The 16801-nt window shown below is 45.3% G+C and overlaps 2 protein-coding genes across 2 annotated transcripts in view; one reads left to right on the plus strand and one right to left on the minus strand.

Annotated features, from left to right (window-relative positions):
* The window catches only part of CEP70 (centrosomal protein 70), a 53306-nt gene extending 44057 nt beyond the window's left edge, over positions 1-9249 (plus strand). The window contains exon 19 of the mRNA XM_075933206.1: positions 9146-9249. The gene's annotated coding sequence lies outside the window, so the exon portion shown is untranslated. The remainder of the gene's footprint in view (positions 1-9145) is intronic.
* ESYT3 (extended synaptotagmin 3) overlaps positions 1-16801 on the minus strand; it is a 65292-nt gene that overhangs the window by 13284 nt on the left and 35207 nt on the right. The window contains exons 8-13 of the mRNA XM_075933202.1: positions 16312-16432; positions 14105-14266; positions 10988-11070; positions 6898-6946; positions 6167-6256; positions 3834-3896 (exon numbers count right to left, since the gene is read on the minus strand). Of these exons, the coding sequence (XP_075789317.1) occupies positions 3834-3896; positions 6167-6256; positions 6898-6946; positions 10988-11070; positions 14105-14266; positions 16312-16432 (568 nt within the window). The remainder of the gene's footprint in view (positions 1-3833; positions 3897-6166; positions 6257-6897; positions 6947-10987; positions 11071-14104; positions 14267-16311; positions 16433-16801) is intronic.

Consider the following 16801-nt stretch of genomic DNA (forward strand, 5'->3'; position numbering starts at 1 on the left):
TGTAGAAAATCAGGGCTTCTTGCACGAGAACTCTGACGCTCCCTCTCAGGAAGAAGCCCTCTTGTGCAAGAGCTCTTCCAGAAGAGGCCAGTGTAGACAAGCAACATGAATTTCTTGTGCAAGAAGTCCCTATGATTAAAATGGCCATCAGAGCTTTCTTACGCAAGAGAACGTCAACACTGGCATGGATGCTCTTGCGCAAAAGCACATGCCAGTGTAGACGCTCTCTTGCGGAAGAGTTTTTGCAGAAGAGTTCTTGCGCAAGAAGCTGCCAGTGTAGCCCTATTGAAAGGCTGTGCAAGACACCCCCCAGTTGTTGTGGTATATGTCAGTATTTCTCAAAGCTTGCTGCCTTCCTAAGCTTTGTCAGGTAGATCTCAGAGTCCAGTTCTGGTCCACAGATAAATCATTGTAAACACTGGTATCTACGATGTATTTATCTGAGATTGTCCATCTATCCATCTGTTAAAGATATTCTTCTCAACAGTAAGAGCTAGGACCACCAAATTCAGTTTATAGCTTCCTCTTGTAAGATAAAGCTACGCAAGGGTTTTGTTGTGCCAGGAAAATGGGATGTGCCTGGAATGAGGTTGCTTCTCTGAAAACCAGAAAAAGAGAGACAAAAATCACCAGCAGGAGAAAAGGGCTGGCTGGGGTGCCTCCTTCACCCTCATCCAGGACTGCCCCAGTCCTGAGCCTCTCATCCTCCAGGTGGCCTTTAATGGATGTCCTGAAGTTCTCCCCTCCCCCGATTCATATGGTGAAGTTGTTGGCTGTTCCCTTTGATCAGGGAGTGAGGGGAAAGTACACAGTTTGCTGCATTCTTCACTTTAGCTGGGGAGCACAGAAGGCTGCCAAACCTGGATTCACACCAGCTGGGGGAATATATACCCCTCTTCCAGCTGTGCCCACTGGAGTTGCAGCAGGCATAGAGAGGTACTTCTCACCTGGGCCTAAGCGGCAGTGGTGAGAGAGGGATGGGCAAGTCCTCTCCCCTAGGGCAGCCCGCAAACTGAACCCCTCATCTCCCGCCCCACCCCAGAGCAATGATTTAAATGAAGCAGGTACATTTTCATTTTGTTTTCCAAAAAACAAAAGTTAATTGAGATGAGGATCCAAGCAACACAGTAAATCTTCTGGTAGGTAATAAAATAAGCATAGGAAGGGGAAAAAAAACAAAAGGATCTACAGGATCTACCTCCCATTAGACTGAGAAAATGGGTGGAGAAGATGGGACTGCTTTTCCCCATCTAAATGTAAGACAATGAAAAAATAATAGCACGGGATTGAGCAAGAAGGGAAGCAGGATTGAATACAATGGGCACAGTAACGTAGACCTCTTAGTTTATGTTGATTAATTCAGCACATCCAAAGTCAACCAATCAGAAACACGACTGACTCAAGATTCCGTGGGATGGATGTAGTGTCAGTTTGAAAGAAGAGTAAGTGGGTATAGTTGAAGAGATGATCTTGGTCTGATTACATAATGCCAAGAGATGTAATTTGTCTACAGACACACACCCTCTGAATCACACTAGAGGCAAATATAATATGAGGGCATAAGTGGAAGGAAATAAAAGGGAGGTGCTGAGTGTGGAAACTCCTCTAAACACTAAGGCTGTGTCTACATTGGCACCCCTTTCCGGAAAAGGGATGCTAATGAGACCAGTCGGAATTGCAAATGCCGCGGGGGATTTAAATATCCCCCGTGGCATTTGCATGAACATGGCTGCCGCTTTTTTTTTTTTTTTTTTTTTTTTGAAAGTAGGAATAAGGGATCTTCCGGAAAAGGGCTTATTTTCCGCAAGATCTTGTCTAGACTGGCGCTTTTCTCCGGCAAAACCCCGAGCCAGAAAAAAGTGGCAGCCATGTTCATGCAAATGCCGCGGGGGATATTTAAATCCCCCGCGGCATTTGCAATTCCGACTGGTCTCATTAGCATCCCTTTTCTGGAATGGGGTGCCAATGTAGACACAGCCAAAGGGCATGTCTACACAGCAAAGTTATTTCGAAATAACTTTACCAGCGTCTACACAACCAAACTGCTATTTCGAAATTAAATCAAAATAGCTTATTTTGAAATTGGTAAACCTCATTCCATGAGGAATAGCACTAATTTCGAAATTGCTATTTCAAAATAGGGGGCCTCCAGCCCTTCCCAGGGTGCCCTGGTGGCCACTCTGGGCACAACCAAGAAAACCCTCTTCCTTCCTGGTGCTCTTAAAGGGGTAGACTCTGGCCACAGTGCCTGTGCCAGCTCCAAGCCTGCCAGCCCAGAGCCAGCAGTCGCTGCACCTGACCCAGTGGCTCCAGCATGAACCAGGCAGTCAGTGCCAGCCAGCCCTCCACCGCTCCCCCCAGGACCAGTCTGCCAGCTCCTAAGAGTCTACCAGGGGCCGGAAAAGGTGGGTGCCTGCCTGGTCCAGTGCGGAGATCAGGGACCTAATTCAGGTTTGGAGGGATGCCTCCAACGTCCATGATCTCCACACTAAACTGAGGAACGCAACCATCTACAGGTGAATAGCTGCAGCCTGGCCACCAAAGGCCATATGCGAACCCAGGAGCAGGTTCGCATGAAAATAAAGGAGCTGCGGCAGGTGTATGCCAGGGCCACAGGGGGCAGCTCCCAACCAGGGGCAGACCCAGACCCAGACCCCTGCCCCTACTTTGATACCATTGACTGCATTCTGGGGGGACATGAAGGTCTGTGCCCCCAGGGGGTCATCGACCTAGGGCAGAGCTTGCTGCCTCCTGCTGCCTCCCCAGCTACTGCTCCTCCTCCTTCTCCCCACGCCCCCAGGGATGCTGAGGCTTCCGCACCCGCAGTGCTGGGAGACAGTTGGGCCAGCGAGACCCCCCAACTCTGAGCCCTGAGCTTCTCCTCAGTGAGGGCAACCAGAGCACACAGAAAAAAAAATGCTTTGGTGTCCCTCAGCGAGGTAGGCAAGCAAGCAGGGAAACCTTAGATACAGCTGTCCAGGGCTGGGGGAGAGGGGCGGTCCCTTTAAGCACAGGTCTCAGATAGCCTCAGGCAGCAGCCACACAAGGTAACTCCTGACCTGATGCCCTGCTAGAACCGGTTCTGGCCTGCCTTAAATGCGATTCAGCATCCTATCTGTGAGGATGCGCTATTTTGAAATAGCAAAATGCTATTTCAAAAATGCATTTTGTGTCTAGATGCGTTATTTCAAAATAAGCTATTTCGAAATAACACTGCAGTGTAGACATACCCTACGAGAAGAGGAGTTATGAAAAGCAAACAGGACGCCAGTGACCATTTCTGAGAAGGAAGATGCCCATTACTCCACTTGGGGAAGAGAAGAAAGCCTTACAGCAGTGGAGATGAGGATATGGATTAGTCCCATGGCAGGATTCTTGTATTGTGTAAGGATGGTGAGGGTTTTGGTTTAGTTTAAGACTGTAGTTGAGTTTTGTTTCTCATTCCCTTAGTGTGAAAATGAAATCACAGAATAGCAGTGGGCTGCATCTGTTAATGGAGCCTGTAGAATGATACCAGGGATAGTTCCGTCCCACCAATGTAGAGAACAGTGGTTATTCAGACCCAATTCCTGACATGGCTGAAATGTTTTCCTTTAATGGAAGCCAGCCCAACCGGTTAGATCTTGTGTCATGTAGCTTGTCTTTTTATGGTGTGTACAGAAAATAGATGCATTTACCTTGAGGTATTTCTGGGTTTTGAACTTCTTTACACCACAGTCACCATTTGAGTATTCAAAGTGATTTCTCTGTATCTTTGAAGAAGGTGTTAAAAAATAGCAGCACTAACTATTGTTAGTTAGAAGCCCAGGCTGCTTCTTTCTACAATTACTTACCGAAAGGTTGCAAGCACTTTCCAAATAGACTATTAACAATGCGGTGGCTAGGCCATTCTTATCCTGTAAAGATTAGCAACAAAAATAAACTCATCAAGGACGAAAATCACAGTAGAGCACAAATGCACGGGCTACTTACTGACATGCTGCTAGACTGAAATGATCAGTTTTTCAATCTGCTCCTAAAACCTGGCATTTAGGGGCATGCAACTCAGTCCCTTTTGAACAGGTAGGCATTGAGATCATGTAACCAGAAACCAAGCACTGTATGTTCCAATCCTGCTCTCATTGAAATCAATGTGTGTTTTGTCACCGAAGTCAATGGAAGCAAGATTGTTTTCACACAGAGTTAGATCCACATCTCATAAGCAGTATGGAGGGGTGTATGAATCTGGGTGCACAAATTACATTGTGGAACAAGTGCTGTTCAGGTCAGAGGACAATAGACTGAGAAAATCAATGACTAGGGTTGTTGGCCACCTTCAGTTTCTCCCAACACGGCTAAAAGTGACTTGTATCACTCATTCATTGCGGTGTCATCCAGGTATAGATTATATAGCTCATGAACTAGCCAGTGAAGCTCTGTTCTTCATATTTTCACACCTATCAATTGATAGGCCGCATTTCCCAGATGCCTTTCCTTATCAGATAGTCCATGTGCATATGTAGCCACAAAAATATACACATCAGTGAGATAATACAATCTAGTCAAACTACAAGTCTCAGAGGGGTACCCATGTTAGTCTGTATCTGCAAAAACAGTGAGTAGTCTGGGCTCCTCCTAGATGAGCCAATTAGTGGTGATGGAAGTTTTAAGATGTATACCATGTCTCCAATTACAATTTTTCAGAAGTAGAGTCACTTTGAACCTTTCAACTTCATTTTCAATTAAGTGTTAAGGGTATTAAAATTGTAAGTGTGGTCAATTAAGTTTTAGTCTTCAATGTTGTGACCTCAGAGTTAGCCAAGTCCTTCACTGGGGAGCTGAGCCCCTCATTCAGCAAAGCACGTAAGCATCTCCTCAACTTTCCACATGGGCTCATCTCTCTCTAGTCAGCAGTGGATCAAATTCCATTGGCTTCTCTGGAACTGAAGTGTATACTTAAGCCCTTTGGTTGAATGTGGCAAAAAGGGAACCCTTTTAAAAAGGAGAGATGCAGACTAGCGCACTGAAAGAGTACGATGGTCTTCTCTAGCCTCAGTCCCAAACTAGTCTCACTATTGGAAATCAGTTTTTGCTCCATGCAGGGGCTCAGATACTGCATTACATACATCATTTGGGTGTGGTAAAAGGAAGCAGGGAGAAGAGAAAGACATTATTGGACCAATGCTGTCAAATGCTACCGTAAACTTCCGATAATCCGGCACCTTTGGGACCCAGGGGGTGCCAGATTATCAGATATGCCGGACTATTGGAAGGAGGGGCTATGAGGGGTCTGGGGTGGGGAGTGGGGATGCCACTCCAGACCCCTCATAGCCCCCCCTTCCAATAGTCCGGCTCTTCTCCAGATGTCCCTGATTCAGCCGCTGCTGAAACTGACCAGCAGCGGCTGAATTGGAGACGCCTGGGGCAGAGCAGCTGGAGTGCTGCTGAGTTGGTCCCGCAGCACCGCTCCTCGGTGCTACTGAACCAACCCGGCAGCACCCCAGCTGCTCTGCCCCAGGTGTCCCCAAGCCAGACGCTGCTGAAACTGATCAGCGGTTGACTCCAGGAAGCCTGGGGCAGAGCAGCTCTGCCTAGGGTTTCCTGGAGTCAGCTGCTAGTCAGTTTCAGCAGCGGCTGAATCGGGGACACCTGGGGTGCTGCCCGGTTGGTCCCGCAGCCCCGAGGGGCAGCGCTAAGGGACCTACCCGGCAGTGCCCCCAGCTGCTCTGCCTCTGGCTTCCCCATTCAGCCGCTTGTCAGTTTTAGCAGCAGCTGAATAAGAGAAGCTGGGGGCAGAGCAGCTCCAATGGTCTGGCTACCCGGAGCACTTCCGGGTTCCTGATGGTGCCGGACCATCAGGAGTGCCGGACCGTCAGATGCCGGACCATTGGAGTTTACTGTACTACTTTTTTCTTTTCTTTTCTTTTCTTTTCTTTTTTTTTTTTTTTTTTTTTTTAAAGAAAGGGTTTGCATCATTTTTCTTATTTTAACCTAATCAGGAATTAGATGAGCTCTCCTGATTCTAAACACATTCGGTCTCGGGGAAGTTTATATCTAATCTCCTTCAAACAAATGTAAGTTCTAGGTAGATTATTTACTTAATAGTTTCGTTCATAGGCTCCCTTGAAGTATAATGTCAGACTAAGTTATTCAGACATTATATATCTATCAAACAAATAAAACTCACCTGATGTAGTTTTTCTTGGTCAGTTACTAATGAAAGCCACTCCAGCTTTAAATGCAAATGTCCACTTTCAGTCTTACTTAAGGGAAACCACTAAGTGAAGAGAATTAAAAAACAACCTGAGAACTGCTGGCAGAAAACAAACATTCTGTGTCACAACTGTACTGTGAATTATGCACAAGTGCCAATTTAAATTGCACTTTATGAGCTTGAATTTTAGGCACAAACTGACCTACTGAAGTGTATTTAGAAACTAAAGACTTGAAACATTAACATATTAAATTAGGTACCGATCATATAGAACCAATCATACCAATAAGCACTGGAAACTGGGAGCAGCCATCTGCACGGGGTTGATTTCCAGAGCAAAAGTTTTTTTGCCCATGACACAAGTTATACTAAGACATTTTTAACTAGGATTTATTGAGACACTTGTACAAACATACATTCAGGACACACTATGCACATGCAACACAAGTGCAAAATAGCACTTCAGAGTCACTTGAGTTTGTACTGTGCTGGCAGGAATCGCCTGTTTAATCGAAGAGCCATTCCTTTGGATATTTCAAGTTCTATGAGCAACAGGAACCACCTTATACTTCTCTTTCCCCATGATAAAATTGTTAAAGTAACTAACAAGCTGCAAGTGTGCAGAATCATCATCCCTGAACGTGCAAGGTCCATACTATAAACAGTAGCCAGTGCCACATGAACATAGACCATAACTTTTTTACCTTATCAACAATTCCATCATTCATTACATCAGTAAGGTTTATAAGTAAGCTGCAAGACAAAAAAGCAAACATGTCATAATATCCACTACTATACTATCAGTTTTTGCGAACGGCATATTATAATTCATGGACAGGAGGGATTCCCTATAGATAGATGTTTTGTGAAACACTCGTGTATAGAAAAAGTTACGTTACAGGCAGTCCCCGAGTTACGCGGATCCGACTTATGTCGGATCCACAGTTACGAATGGGGTTTGCTGCCCGTCTCCCTGGTCTGCTGGAGACCAGCAGACCAGGGAGACGGGGAGCAAAGCCTCTGAGGACGCTGACAGTGGGACAGCCGCAGCGCGTCTGGGCTGTCCGCTGCCTGCGTGCTCCGCGGCTTTGCTCCACGTCTCCAGCAGACCAGGGAGACGGGGAGCAAAACCACGGAGGACCCGGGCGGCGGGACCGCGGTGCGTCTCGGTCCCCGCGTCTCCCTGGTCTGCTGGGGGGGGGGGGGCGCGCAGCTAGTATGCCCCCCCCAAGCAGTCCAGGCTTTTCTCCGGACGCCTGTGGTAGAGCAGCTGGGGCGCTGCCGGTTGGTCCCGCAGCACCGCTCTGGGCGCTACTGAACCAACCCAGAAGCACCCCAGCTGCTCTGCCCCAGGCATCCTGATTCAGCCGCTGCTGGTCAGTTTCAGCAGCGGCTGAATCAGGACACCTGGGGCAGAGCAGCTGGGGTGCTGGTGGATTGGTCCAGTAGCGCCGAGGAGCGGCGCTACTGGAGCAACCCAGCAGCACCCCAGCTGCTCTGCCTCAGGCGTCCCCAACTCAGCTGCTGCTGAAACTGACCAGCGCTGACTACAGGAAGCCCGAGGCAGAGTTGCTCTGCCCCGGGCTTCCTGGAATCAGCCGCTGATCAGTTTCAGCAGCAGCTGACTTGGGGACGCCTGGGGTTCTTACGTTGAATCTGTATGTAAGTCGGAACTGGCGTCCAGCTTCAGCCTGTTGAAACTGATCAGAGGCTGATTCCAGGAAGCCCGGGGCAGAGCAACTCTGCCTCCGGCTTCCAGTAGTCAGCCGCTGGTCAGTTTCAGCAGTGGCTGAATCTGGACGCCAGTTCCAACTTACATACAGATTCAACTTAAGAACAAACCTACAGTCCCTATCTTGTACGTAACCCGGGGACTGCCTGTACTCTTAGCATGCGTAACTGAACATGTTTGGCGTTTGTTTTCTCTCTCTTCTGATATGTTTATAACACCACACATCTGAAGGGCCCTTTGAAACATATCCCTCAAGTGTTCCTCATTTTAGGAATCACCACTTATTTTGATGTTACCAGCATTCCATACAAATTCAAGGGCCCATCACTTTTAGTACTCAGTTATTTGCAATCAATCAAACTCAAAACACTGAGGTTTAGAGACAGAATTATTTAGATTAAAAGGAATTAATCCCTCAGTGTTAACATTTCCTGCATCCCTTGGCCGTAACAACTGGGTCTACACGTTTACTTCAGTTGTGAGCTCAACGCTAAGCGAAAGTTAATTAAAATGTCACACACTATAACAAATGTTAATGGGAAAAGGTGAAAATGGGAGACAGAACTAGTACAAACACAAAGACCTATTTATATCACTCAAGGACTCTTAAGATCATGCCTGATAAACAGGGCCATCCCTAGAGAGACATGGGGCTTGGGGCAATCCCTCCCTCAGCATCCCAGGTGTGGGGCCAGGGCACCCCCACCCAAGTCCCACCATGATTCTGCTCCATCCCTTCCCACAAGCCTTGTCCTTGCTATGCCCGATTCAAACGGGAATTACATGGGCCCAGGTGCGGGGCAGTTGCAGAGGTCCCTCCCCTGCACTCATCATGGCAAAGGAAACTGGGGCGGCCAAGCAGCCTGCTTGGCCTCGCCCCATCGCACCACCCTCCCAGCCTACTTCACTTTGCTCTTCCACAGTAGCGGGAAGCTCAATGCCCTGGGTGCTCTGCTTCCTGCTGCTGCAGAGAGGGTTTGCACAGCAGGCTAGGGGGGTGGCATGGAGCAGGGCAGGCTGCTCCAGCTCTCACCGCTGCAGTGAGTGCAAGAAAGGGCGACGCCTGCTGCCGCCTCACGCTAGGCCTGTCCATAGGAAGGCTGAAGCAGCCGCCATGGAGCCTGGGGTGGCCCGAACCATTCTATGGACAGGACAGCGAACAGCTCAACAAGGTAAGTGTGAAACTGGGAATCACCATCAACTTTTTCTCTCTCTTTCAGAAGACTCCGAGGCATGGCATGGCCATCAGTTTCCACTATTTATTTTGGTCTTGTGCTGGACTGTTCAGGTTTCAGAGGGTCATGTGGATGGATTTGGCTCTCCCCACCCTTCAGTTCCCCTCTTTCTTGGGGTATGTCTACACTACCCCGCTAGTTCGAACTAGCGGGGGTAATGTAGTCATCCGCAGTTGCAAATGAAGCCCGGGATTTGAATTTCCCGGGCTTCATTTGCATGAAGCCGGCCGGCGCCATTTTTAAATGCCGGCTAGTTCGAACCCCCGTGCCGCGCAGCTACACGCGGCACGGAGTAGCTAGTTCGGATTAGGCTTCCTTGCTATGGCTAATCCGAACTAGGCTTCCTAATCCGAACTAGCTACTCCGTGCCGCGTGTAGCCGCGCGGCACAGGGTTCGAACTAGCCGGCATTTAAAAATGGCGCCGGCCGGCTTCATGTAAATGAAGCCTGGGAAATTCAAATCCCGGGCTTCATTTGCAACTGTGGATGACTACATTACCCCTGCTAGTTCGAACTAGCAGGGTAGTGTAGACATACCCTAGGTGATTTTCATACTGTCTGTGGCATCCTCAAAGCATGTCCTAAATACATCCTGCCTTTTCACCATATTCAGTGCCTTAGATTGGGTGGCTCTACTTACAGTTTCTGATGTTGCAAGAAACTGTTGCCAAGGGACTTGGAAGGTCTTCTACAAGCATTTACTTTGGAACGAGTGGATCACATATTAAGTAGCCAGATGCAAATTTGCAAAGTTTCAAGAGGGGCTAATAAAGGACCATGTGCCCTGCCTGGGTATCTCCAGCAGTGAGAAAGTCAACACCAGAGACAAAAAGATGCATCTTGTCTGAGGTTCCTACCATTGTGTGTGTGTATGCACACACGAGAGCGCACGTACGCACGCTTGTATAGTTGACCCTTGTTTTGTTTCTAGAAAACAGAATCAGGCTTTAAACAGCAGTTACAGCTCTAGCCCATGTCAACTAACTTGCTTTTTCCTAAAGGGACAAATATTTTTAATGCTGTCAAATGGAAGGATTGAAAGGAGGGGGCTTCGCTCTACTAACTATGCAGCTTAAAGAAAAAAAAAGGAGGATGTTTAAAAACCCCTCACCTAATACATCCCACTTCAAGTGTTTTAATGACTTTTTTTCCCCACATATCTTCAATAAAAGGTGAAAGATTTCTAGTTCGCCGTGGTTGTGAGCAAGCTAAGGTCTGGATACCAAACTATCTTTAAAACCATTTTGAGTCGGATGGTGACAGGCTCATATTAATAACTTTCATTCTTTGGGCCCAGTCATTCCATGAAAATTAAACACAAACACTTCGTTTTGGATCTTAGTCACATCCCATGTTGGACAGGTACTGTTAATGAAGTAGCAAGTTTGCCCTTTGGTCCTGGCTTGCAGAGCTCAGACTTAAGGTCATTGCCAATTCTTGGTCTCTAATAGAAAGGCCAAAAAAAAAAAAGTGCCAACAGCAGTGACTATTTTTAGGACAGGGATCCTTCTCCATTAGGAACCTAATTGAGAGCATCACATTGGTTTCACATACATCAGCGATCTGACAGCATCCAAATGTAGGGACTTTACTACCATGATTAGTTGAGAATGGATCAGAACTAGTAACCTAGAGGAAGTAGTCTCCACCCCCATCTACCGCCAGTTGTCTTACAAGAAGTAGCTACATTTCACATATGATTTACATCTCGCACTGAACAACTAGCATTGAACTGTCTATGCCTTTATTCTTATGGAGGATTGTTTTTTAAAAATTGAGCACACACATACTATTGTAAAGAAGCGGGGGAGAAATTATGTGCATCACCTGCCCAGAAAGTCATCTTTATCCGTATCTTCATCATACAAGTCCACTTCTAAATCCTGACCAGGCAATTCATGAACAACAAACTGCAGTGGGGAGAAAAGGGGGGGGGGGGGGAGGAAGAGAAAGAAAGTTATAGGAGTTAGACAAATATTCACGGGCTAGTGTCAAGAATGCAGCACTTCCCGGGGTCTATTGAGGAAATACTGACCAAACAGCTCACCTTAACAAGGAAACTTGGTTTTATGGTAATGTAGGGTCAGCATAAGCATAATGTGTTTGCATCTTGTCTAAAATCTATGTGTACACACAGTTTGAAAACTGGTATGGTAGTTCAGGGACCGGGATCAAGTTTGCAGGGCAAACATCAGCTCATAAGAAGTTCCAAAGATACTGGTTAAAAACAGAATGTTACCAACTCAACTGTCCAATTATCTGCTCCAATACAATTAGGCCAGGGGATCACAGATATGTAGGACTGGGAGGGGCCTCGGAAAAAAAAAATCAAGACCAGCTCCATGCATGGAGGTAGGATCAAGTAAACCTAGAGCACCCTGACAGGTGTTTGTGGAAGAGATTCTTAAAGACCCAGAATATCTTACTGCCCCTGTATAAAACTATGGTATGCCCACATCTTGAATACTGTGTACAGATGTGGTCTCCTCACCTCCAAAAAAGATATTTTGGCCTTGGAAAGGGTTCCGAAAAGGGTAAGGGGTTTGGAATGGGTCCCATATGAGGAGAGGTTAAAGCGACTGGGACTTTTCAGCTTAGAAAAGAGGAGACTGAGGGGGGATATGATAGAGGTATATAAAATCATGAGTGGTGTGGAGAGGGTGGATAAAGAAAAGTTATTTATTAGTTCTCTAAATAGAAGAACTAGAGGACACCAAATGAAATTAATGGGTAGCAGGTTTAAAACTAATAAAAGAAAGTTCTTCTTCACACAGCGTATAGTCAACCTGTGGAACTACTTGCCAGAGGACACTGTGAAGGCTAGGACTATAATAGAGTTTAAAGAGAAGCTATATATTTTCATGGAGGTTAGGTCCATAAAAGGGTATTAGCCAGGGGATAAAATGGTGTCCTTGGCCTCTGTTTGTCAGAGGCTGGAGAGAGATGGCAGGAGACAAATTGCTTGATCATTGTCTTCGGTCCAGCCTCTCTGGGGCACCTGGTGCTGGCCACTGTCGGTAGACAGGATACTGGGCTAGATGGACCTTTGGACTGACCCAGTATGGCCAGTCTTATGTTATGTTCTTATGTTGTAAGATCTCCAATGATTTCGATTCCACAACCTCTCTCGGAAAAAACTTATTCCAGAGCTTAGGTTAGATGTTAGGAAAAACCCTAAACTCTCTCTCTTCCAGCAGATTACACCCATTACTTCTTATCCTACCTTCAGTGAACTCCAAGAACAATTGAACCCCGTCCTCTTTATAACAGCCATTAACGTATTTGCATATAGTCAGGTCCCCCCTTAGTCTTTTTTTCCAAAGACTCACCATGCTTAGTTTTTTTTTTTTTAAACCTTTCCTCACAGGCCAGGTTTTCTAAACTTTAATATCTTTTTTGGTCTCCTCTGGACTCCCTCATTTGTCCGCATCTTTCTCAGTGAGGTGACCAGATTTAGACACAGTGCTCCATATGAGGCCTTAGAAGTGCTGAGTAGAGCAGAATAATCACATCCCATGTCTTACATACAACCCCCCGGCTAATACATTCCAGAATATTAGGCACAACTGTAATCACATTATTGACTCATTCAATTTGAGACCTATAATCTCCAGATCCTTTTCTGAAGGACTATTCTCTAGTCCCATTTTGCAGTGGTACATTTTTCTTCTTAAGGGAAATATTTTGCACTTATTTTTATTCAATTTTTTGTTGATGTCAGACCAATTGTCCAATTTAACAGTTATTCTGTATTCGAATCCTGTCCTCCAAACTGTTTACAACTCCTGCAAGCTTGGTATAATCTGCAGATTTTATAAGAAACTTTTCACTCCACTGTCCAAGTCATTAATGAAAATACTGATTAATACCAGCCCCAGGACGGAGCCCTGCAGGACCCCACTAGATATGTTCTCCCAGTAGGACAGCAAGTCATTGATAACCAGTTTTTAAGTGACATTTTTTCAATCAGTTGTGTACCCACTTTGTAGTAATTTCATTTATACTATACTTTCCTGTGTCAAAAGCTTTTCTTAAACCAAACAAAATCACATCTACTGCTTCCCCTTATCCACTACGCCACAAGGTCAAAGAAGGAAACTAGTATCGTTTGGCATGGTTTGTTTTTGACAAATCCATATGGGCTATTCCTTTCAATCTTATTATCCTCTAGGTACTTACTAGACAATCAGTTTGTAATTTGATTGCTAGTAAGATAATGGAATAAAGTTAGGATGACTTGTCTATGATACCTCAAACCCCTTTTATACCTGTTTTTAAAAAACTATTTGCCATTCTCCAGTGGACCTCACCAATCCTCCATGAAAATGGTTCCTATATTGCTTCAGGTAGTTTATTACATACCCAAGGATGAATTTCAGCTTGCCTATTTGTAGACTATTTTGATAAAATTGATGTATTCCCTGTTCTTTTCCTATTTTGGCTTGCATTCTGCCACTCGTTAATATTAACTGTACTGAGTGTGGTCACACTAACCTTTTTAGCGAAGAGAGAAACAAAAATGGGCATTAAACATCCAAACATTAGCTTGCCTTCCCTGTTAACCAATATTTCTCTTGCTCCTAATGTATTTAAAGAATCTCTCATTGCCTTTTATGGCGCTTGCTAGCCCCTCATTCCTTCCTTGCTTTGGAATCAGGAAAACTATCACTTCACGATCATGTTCACTGAAATTGCCTTCCACCTTCAGATTTGCTTCCAATGGCTCTTGTTGGTAAGAATAAAGTCTAAAGGGCTGTCCCCCTTGCTTATTTCTTCTACCTTAAAAAAAAAAAGTTATCCCTGATACCTTCCAAGCATTTATTGAAGGGCAGCAAAAAAAAAAAAAAAAAAAAAAAAAAAAAAAAAGGTACCCAAATCAAATATAATCCACATATGCAGACAACAACAACTTCATATGGTTAGAAAGATCAATAGATTCTATACCTCATACATTTCGTTCCAGATGGGATTAAGATTTCGTTGTATGGTCTTGCTTCGGAACTGCACCAACCCAACTCGAAGATTAGCATAAGGGTCAGACTTTCCCCGGAAGTGGTCTTTCTGGACAAGATTTTCAGCTTGTAGGAGATGAACTCTTACTACTCCCTGAACAGATCAACATGAAAACATGGGCCTGTTGATAATTGCAATACATTTCCTTGTAAAATAGTTATTTCAGGGGTTGATTCCAACCATCTTATGTAATAGATGTAAAACAGGAAACATCTGTAATGTGTAATTTCATTTACTTAAAAGAGAGTTTATACAGATGCACAATCTACTATATATGTGAGAGTCTGTGTGTTTCTTCAAGAACTCCTTCTAAACGGTAAGAGCTAGGACCGCCACACTCAGTATAGAGCTTCCTCTTATCACAACTTTAAGCAAGGTAAGGGTTTGGCTGTGTCCGGAAAATGGGATGTGCCTGGAATGGGATTGCTTCTCATAAAACCATGCAGAAGAGACACAAATCACCAGGCAAGTGAAAAGGGCTGGCTGAAGCACACGCAACCCTCTGCCCCACTCCCCCGCCCAGTCTGGGACTGTTCCAGCCCTGAGCTTCACATCCCCCAGGCACCCCCTAGGAAGGGCAGGGGGGCTGAAGCTCTCCCGCCACAATTCATAAGGGAACGTTGCTGGCTGTTCCCCTGTGTCAAGGAGCAAAGTGAAAGTGCAGTTAGCTGCATTCCTCACTCTGGCTAAGGAGTGCAGGGGCCAGATGAACCTGGACCTGTCCTTTCCTATGCAGTGGCCATGGAGAGGTGCTTCTTACCTGGCCCCAAGCTGCAATAGTGAGAGTGCAGGAGTCCTCTCCCCAGGACAGCCTGCATACTGAACCCTCATTCCCTGCCCCACCCTAGAGCAATGATTTAAGTGAAGTATGTACATTTACATTTCACCCCCCAAAAAATTCATTGAGTTAAGGACATGAGCAATGCCAGGTAACTCGTCATGCATGGTTATAGATCAGGCAGGAAAGGCCTCCAGTTGACATTACACAGGGAACGGAGCATGTTCAGGCCTTTCAGGGAGTGTGCCTGTCCCCCAGAGCCTGAAAGCACAAAAAGTAGCCTCCATGGTAAGGCACAGTGGCAGGATGCTTTTGAGTAGTTGTTGCAGATGTGGCCATTCAACTTGCTTTTGGTTACTACACGTAGGTGACCGAGGAAAAGGCATAGATGGGTGGAAAACACTCACCCAACAGCTAGAATATTTATAGTATATTCGAGAGTGAGATTTGCATTTGACGATGTTTTGAGTGAATTTTTGCAAGATATTTTATTTAGTAAAATGATTTCTGACTGCATGCCTTCCTGTTCTTTAAGTGTCTCAGAGCATTATTTAGTGAAGAATTGCTGGGTGAGCATACAAATCAACCACAAATTGGAGAGTCAACATATTCCTTCATTAACCTAAAGCTTTCACCTGGGAAGAGAGATCACTGATTGATTTCTTAAACAAGCCTTATTTACTATATGTATAGGATATATAAAGACTAAGAGGAACAGTTGGACAATATCTGCTTTTGTACCTTCAAAATACTGGGGATACTCTATGAAGATAAAAACACGACTAAGTAGAAGATATTGCTGCAGTATAACCCGGTGTCAGGTTAGAGATTGAAATTACCTAGATACCATTGTGATGGGTTCACTACAAATACCCTAGATAGGCAGAATACCTCTCCTTTCACCCTCTGGACCTCTCATCAACTACTACTGTCACAGGATTCAGTATCCTCCATCTTCACCTTTTGCTCAGATCTCTCCTACTTGTTTGAGCTGACTTAATTTAGTTTTAATAGACACAAATGGGAGAAAACCATTGGTTAGTATTATATATGGCATGGGCAAGCTTCCTCTGAAGTTGTGTGTCTGCCCCAGAGTTCAATATTGCAGTAACTTGCATTTTCAATCTGAACAGATACCTGCTACCATGCTTCAGTTTTGTTAAGTGCCTATGTCACCTCGGGTCTTGTCCAAAAAACAACCAAACTTGTGACAATCACCCTACTTCTCACCGTTTAGAGGTTGATGCATTAGCCAACTGTGCACACACTCCTCACCACCACCCCTTCCAATCATAGCGTACGGCATATTCAGCTGATTGAATGTCCATATATCATGTCACCCTGTTCAGAAAACACTCACACGTGGGATAGGGAATCGCAGTTGGGAAATGTTCATGTTCTTTTTCAGTGGAATTGTGATTCTGTTTGGTAACACCAGCCGTGAAGCAATCAGGTCTTGGATTAGTGTGTCTGACATTTCACTGAAGGGAAAATTTAAACAAAAAAAAAGTTAGCTACAGCAAGTCATTGCAAGTTTTAGCCTTCTCCTTGCCTTGAAAGAAGATGCCTTTCCCCCGCTGCAAGTAAAGCATCAAGATCTCTGTGATCTTGCTCATCCATTTGTGTGTGCAAGGGCACAAAATTTAAGTTTGCACATGCATATCAGAGTTGTACGTGTCGTTCCAGATGTGCCCATCCAAGTGACTATTTGCATGCACGTTAAAATATTGCCATTACAAAGGCGGGCTGGAAATCTGACCTTAGAGTATAAATGAGGGAGAGGATATAAAAAAGGCCAGTTAGATGGGGAGAGTAACCGATTCATATCAGAGGTATCGTTTACACTACAT

Source organism: Pelodiscus sinensis, chromosome 7, assembly GCF_049634645.1.
Source record: "Pelodiscus sinensis isolate JC-2024 chromosome 7, ASM4963464v1, whole genome shotgun sequence".
NCBI lineage: Eukaryota > Metazoa > Chordata > Testudines > Trionychidae > Pelodiscus > Pelodiscus sinensis.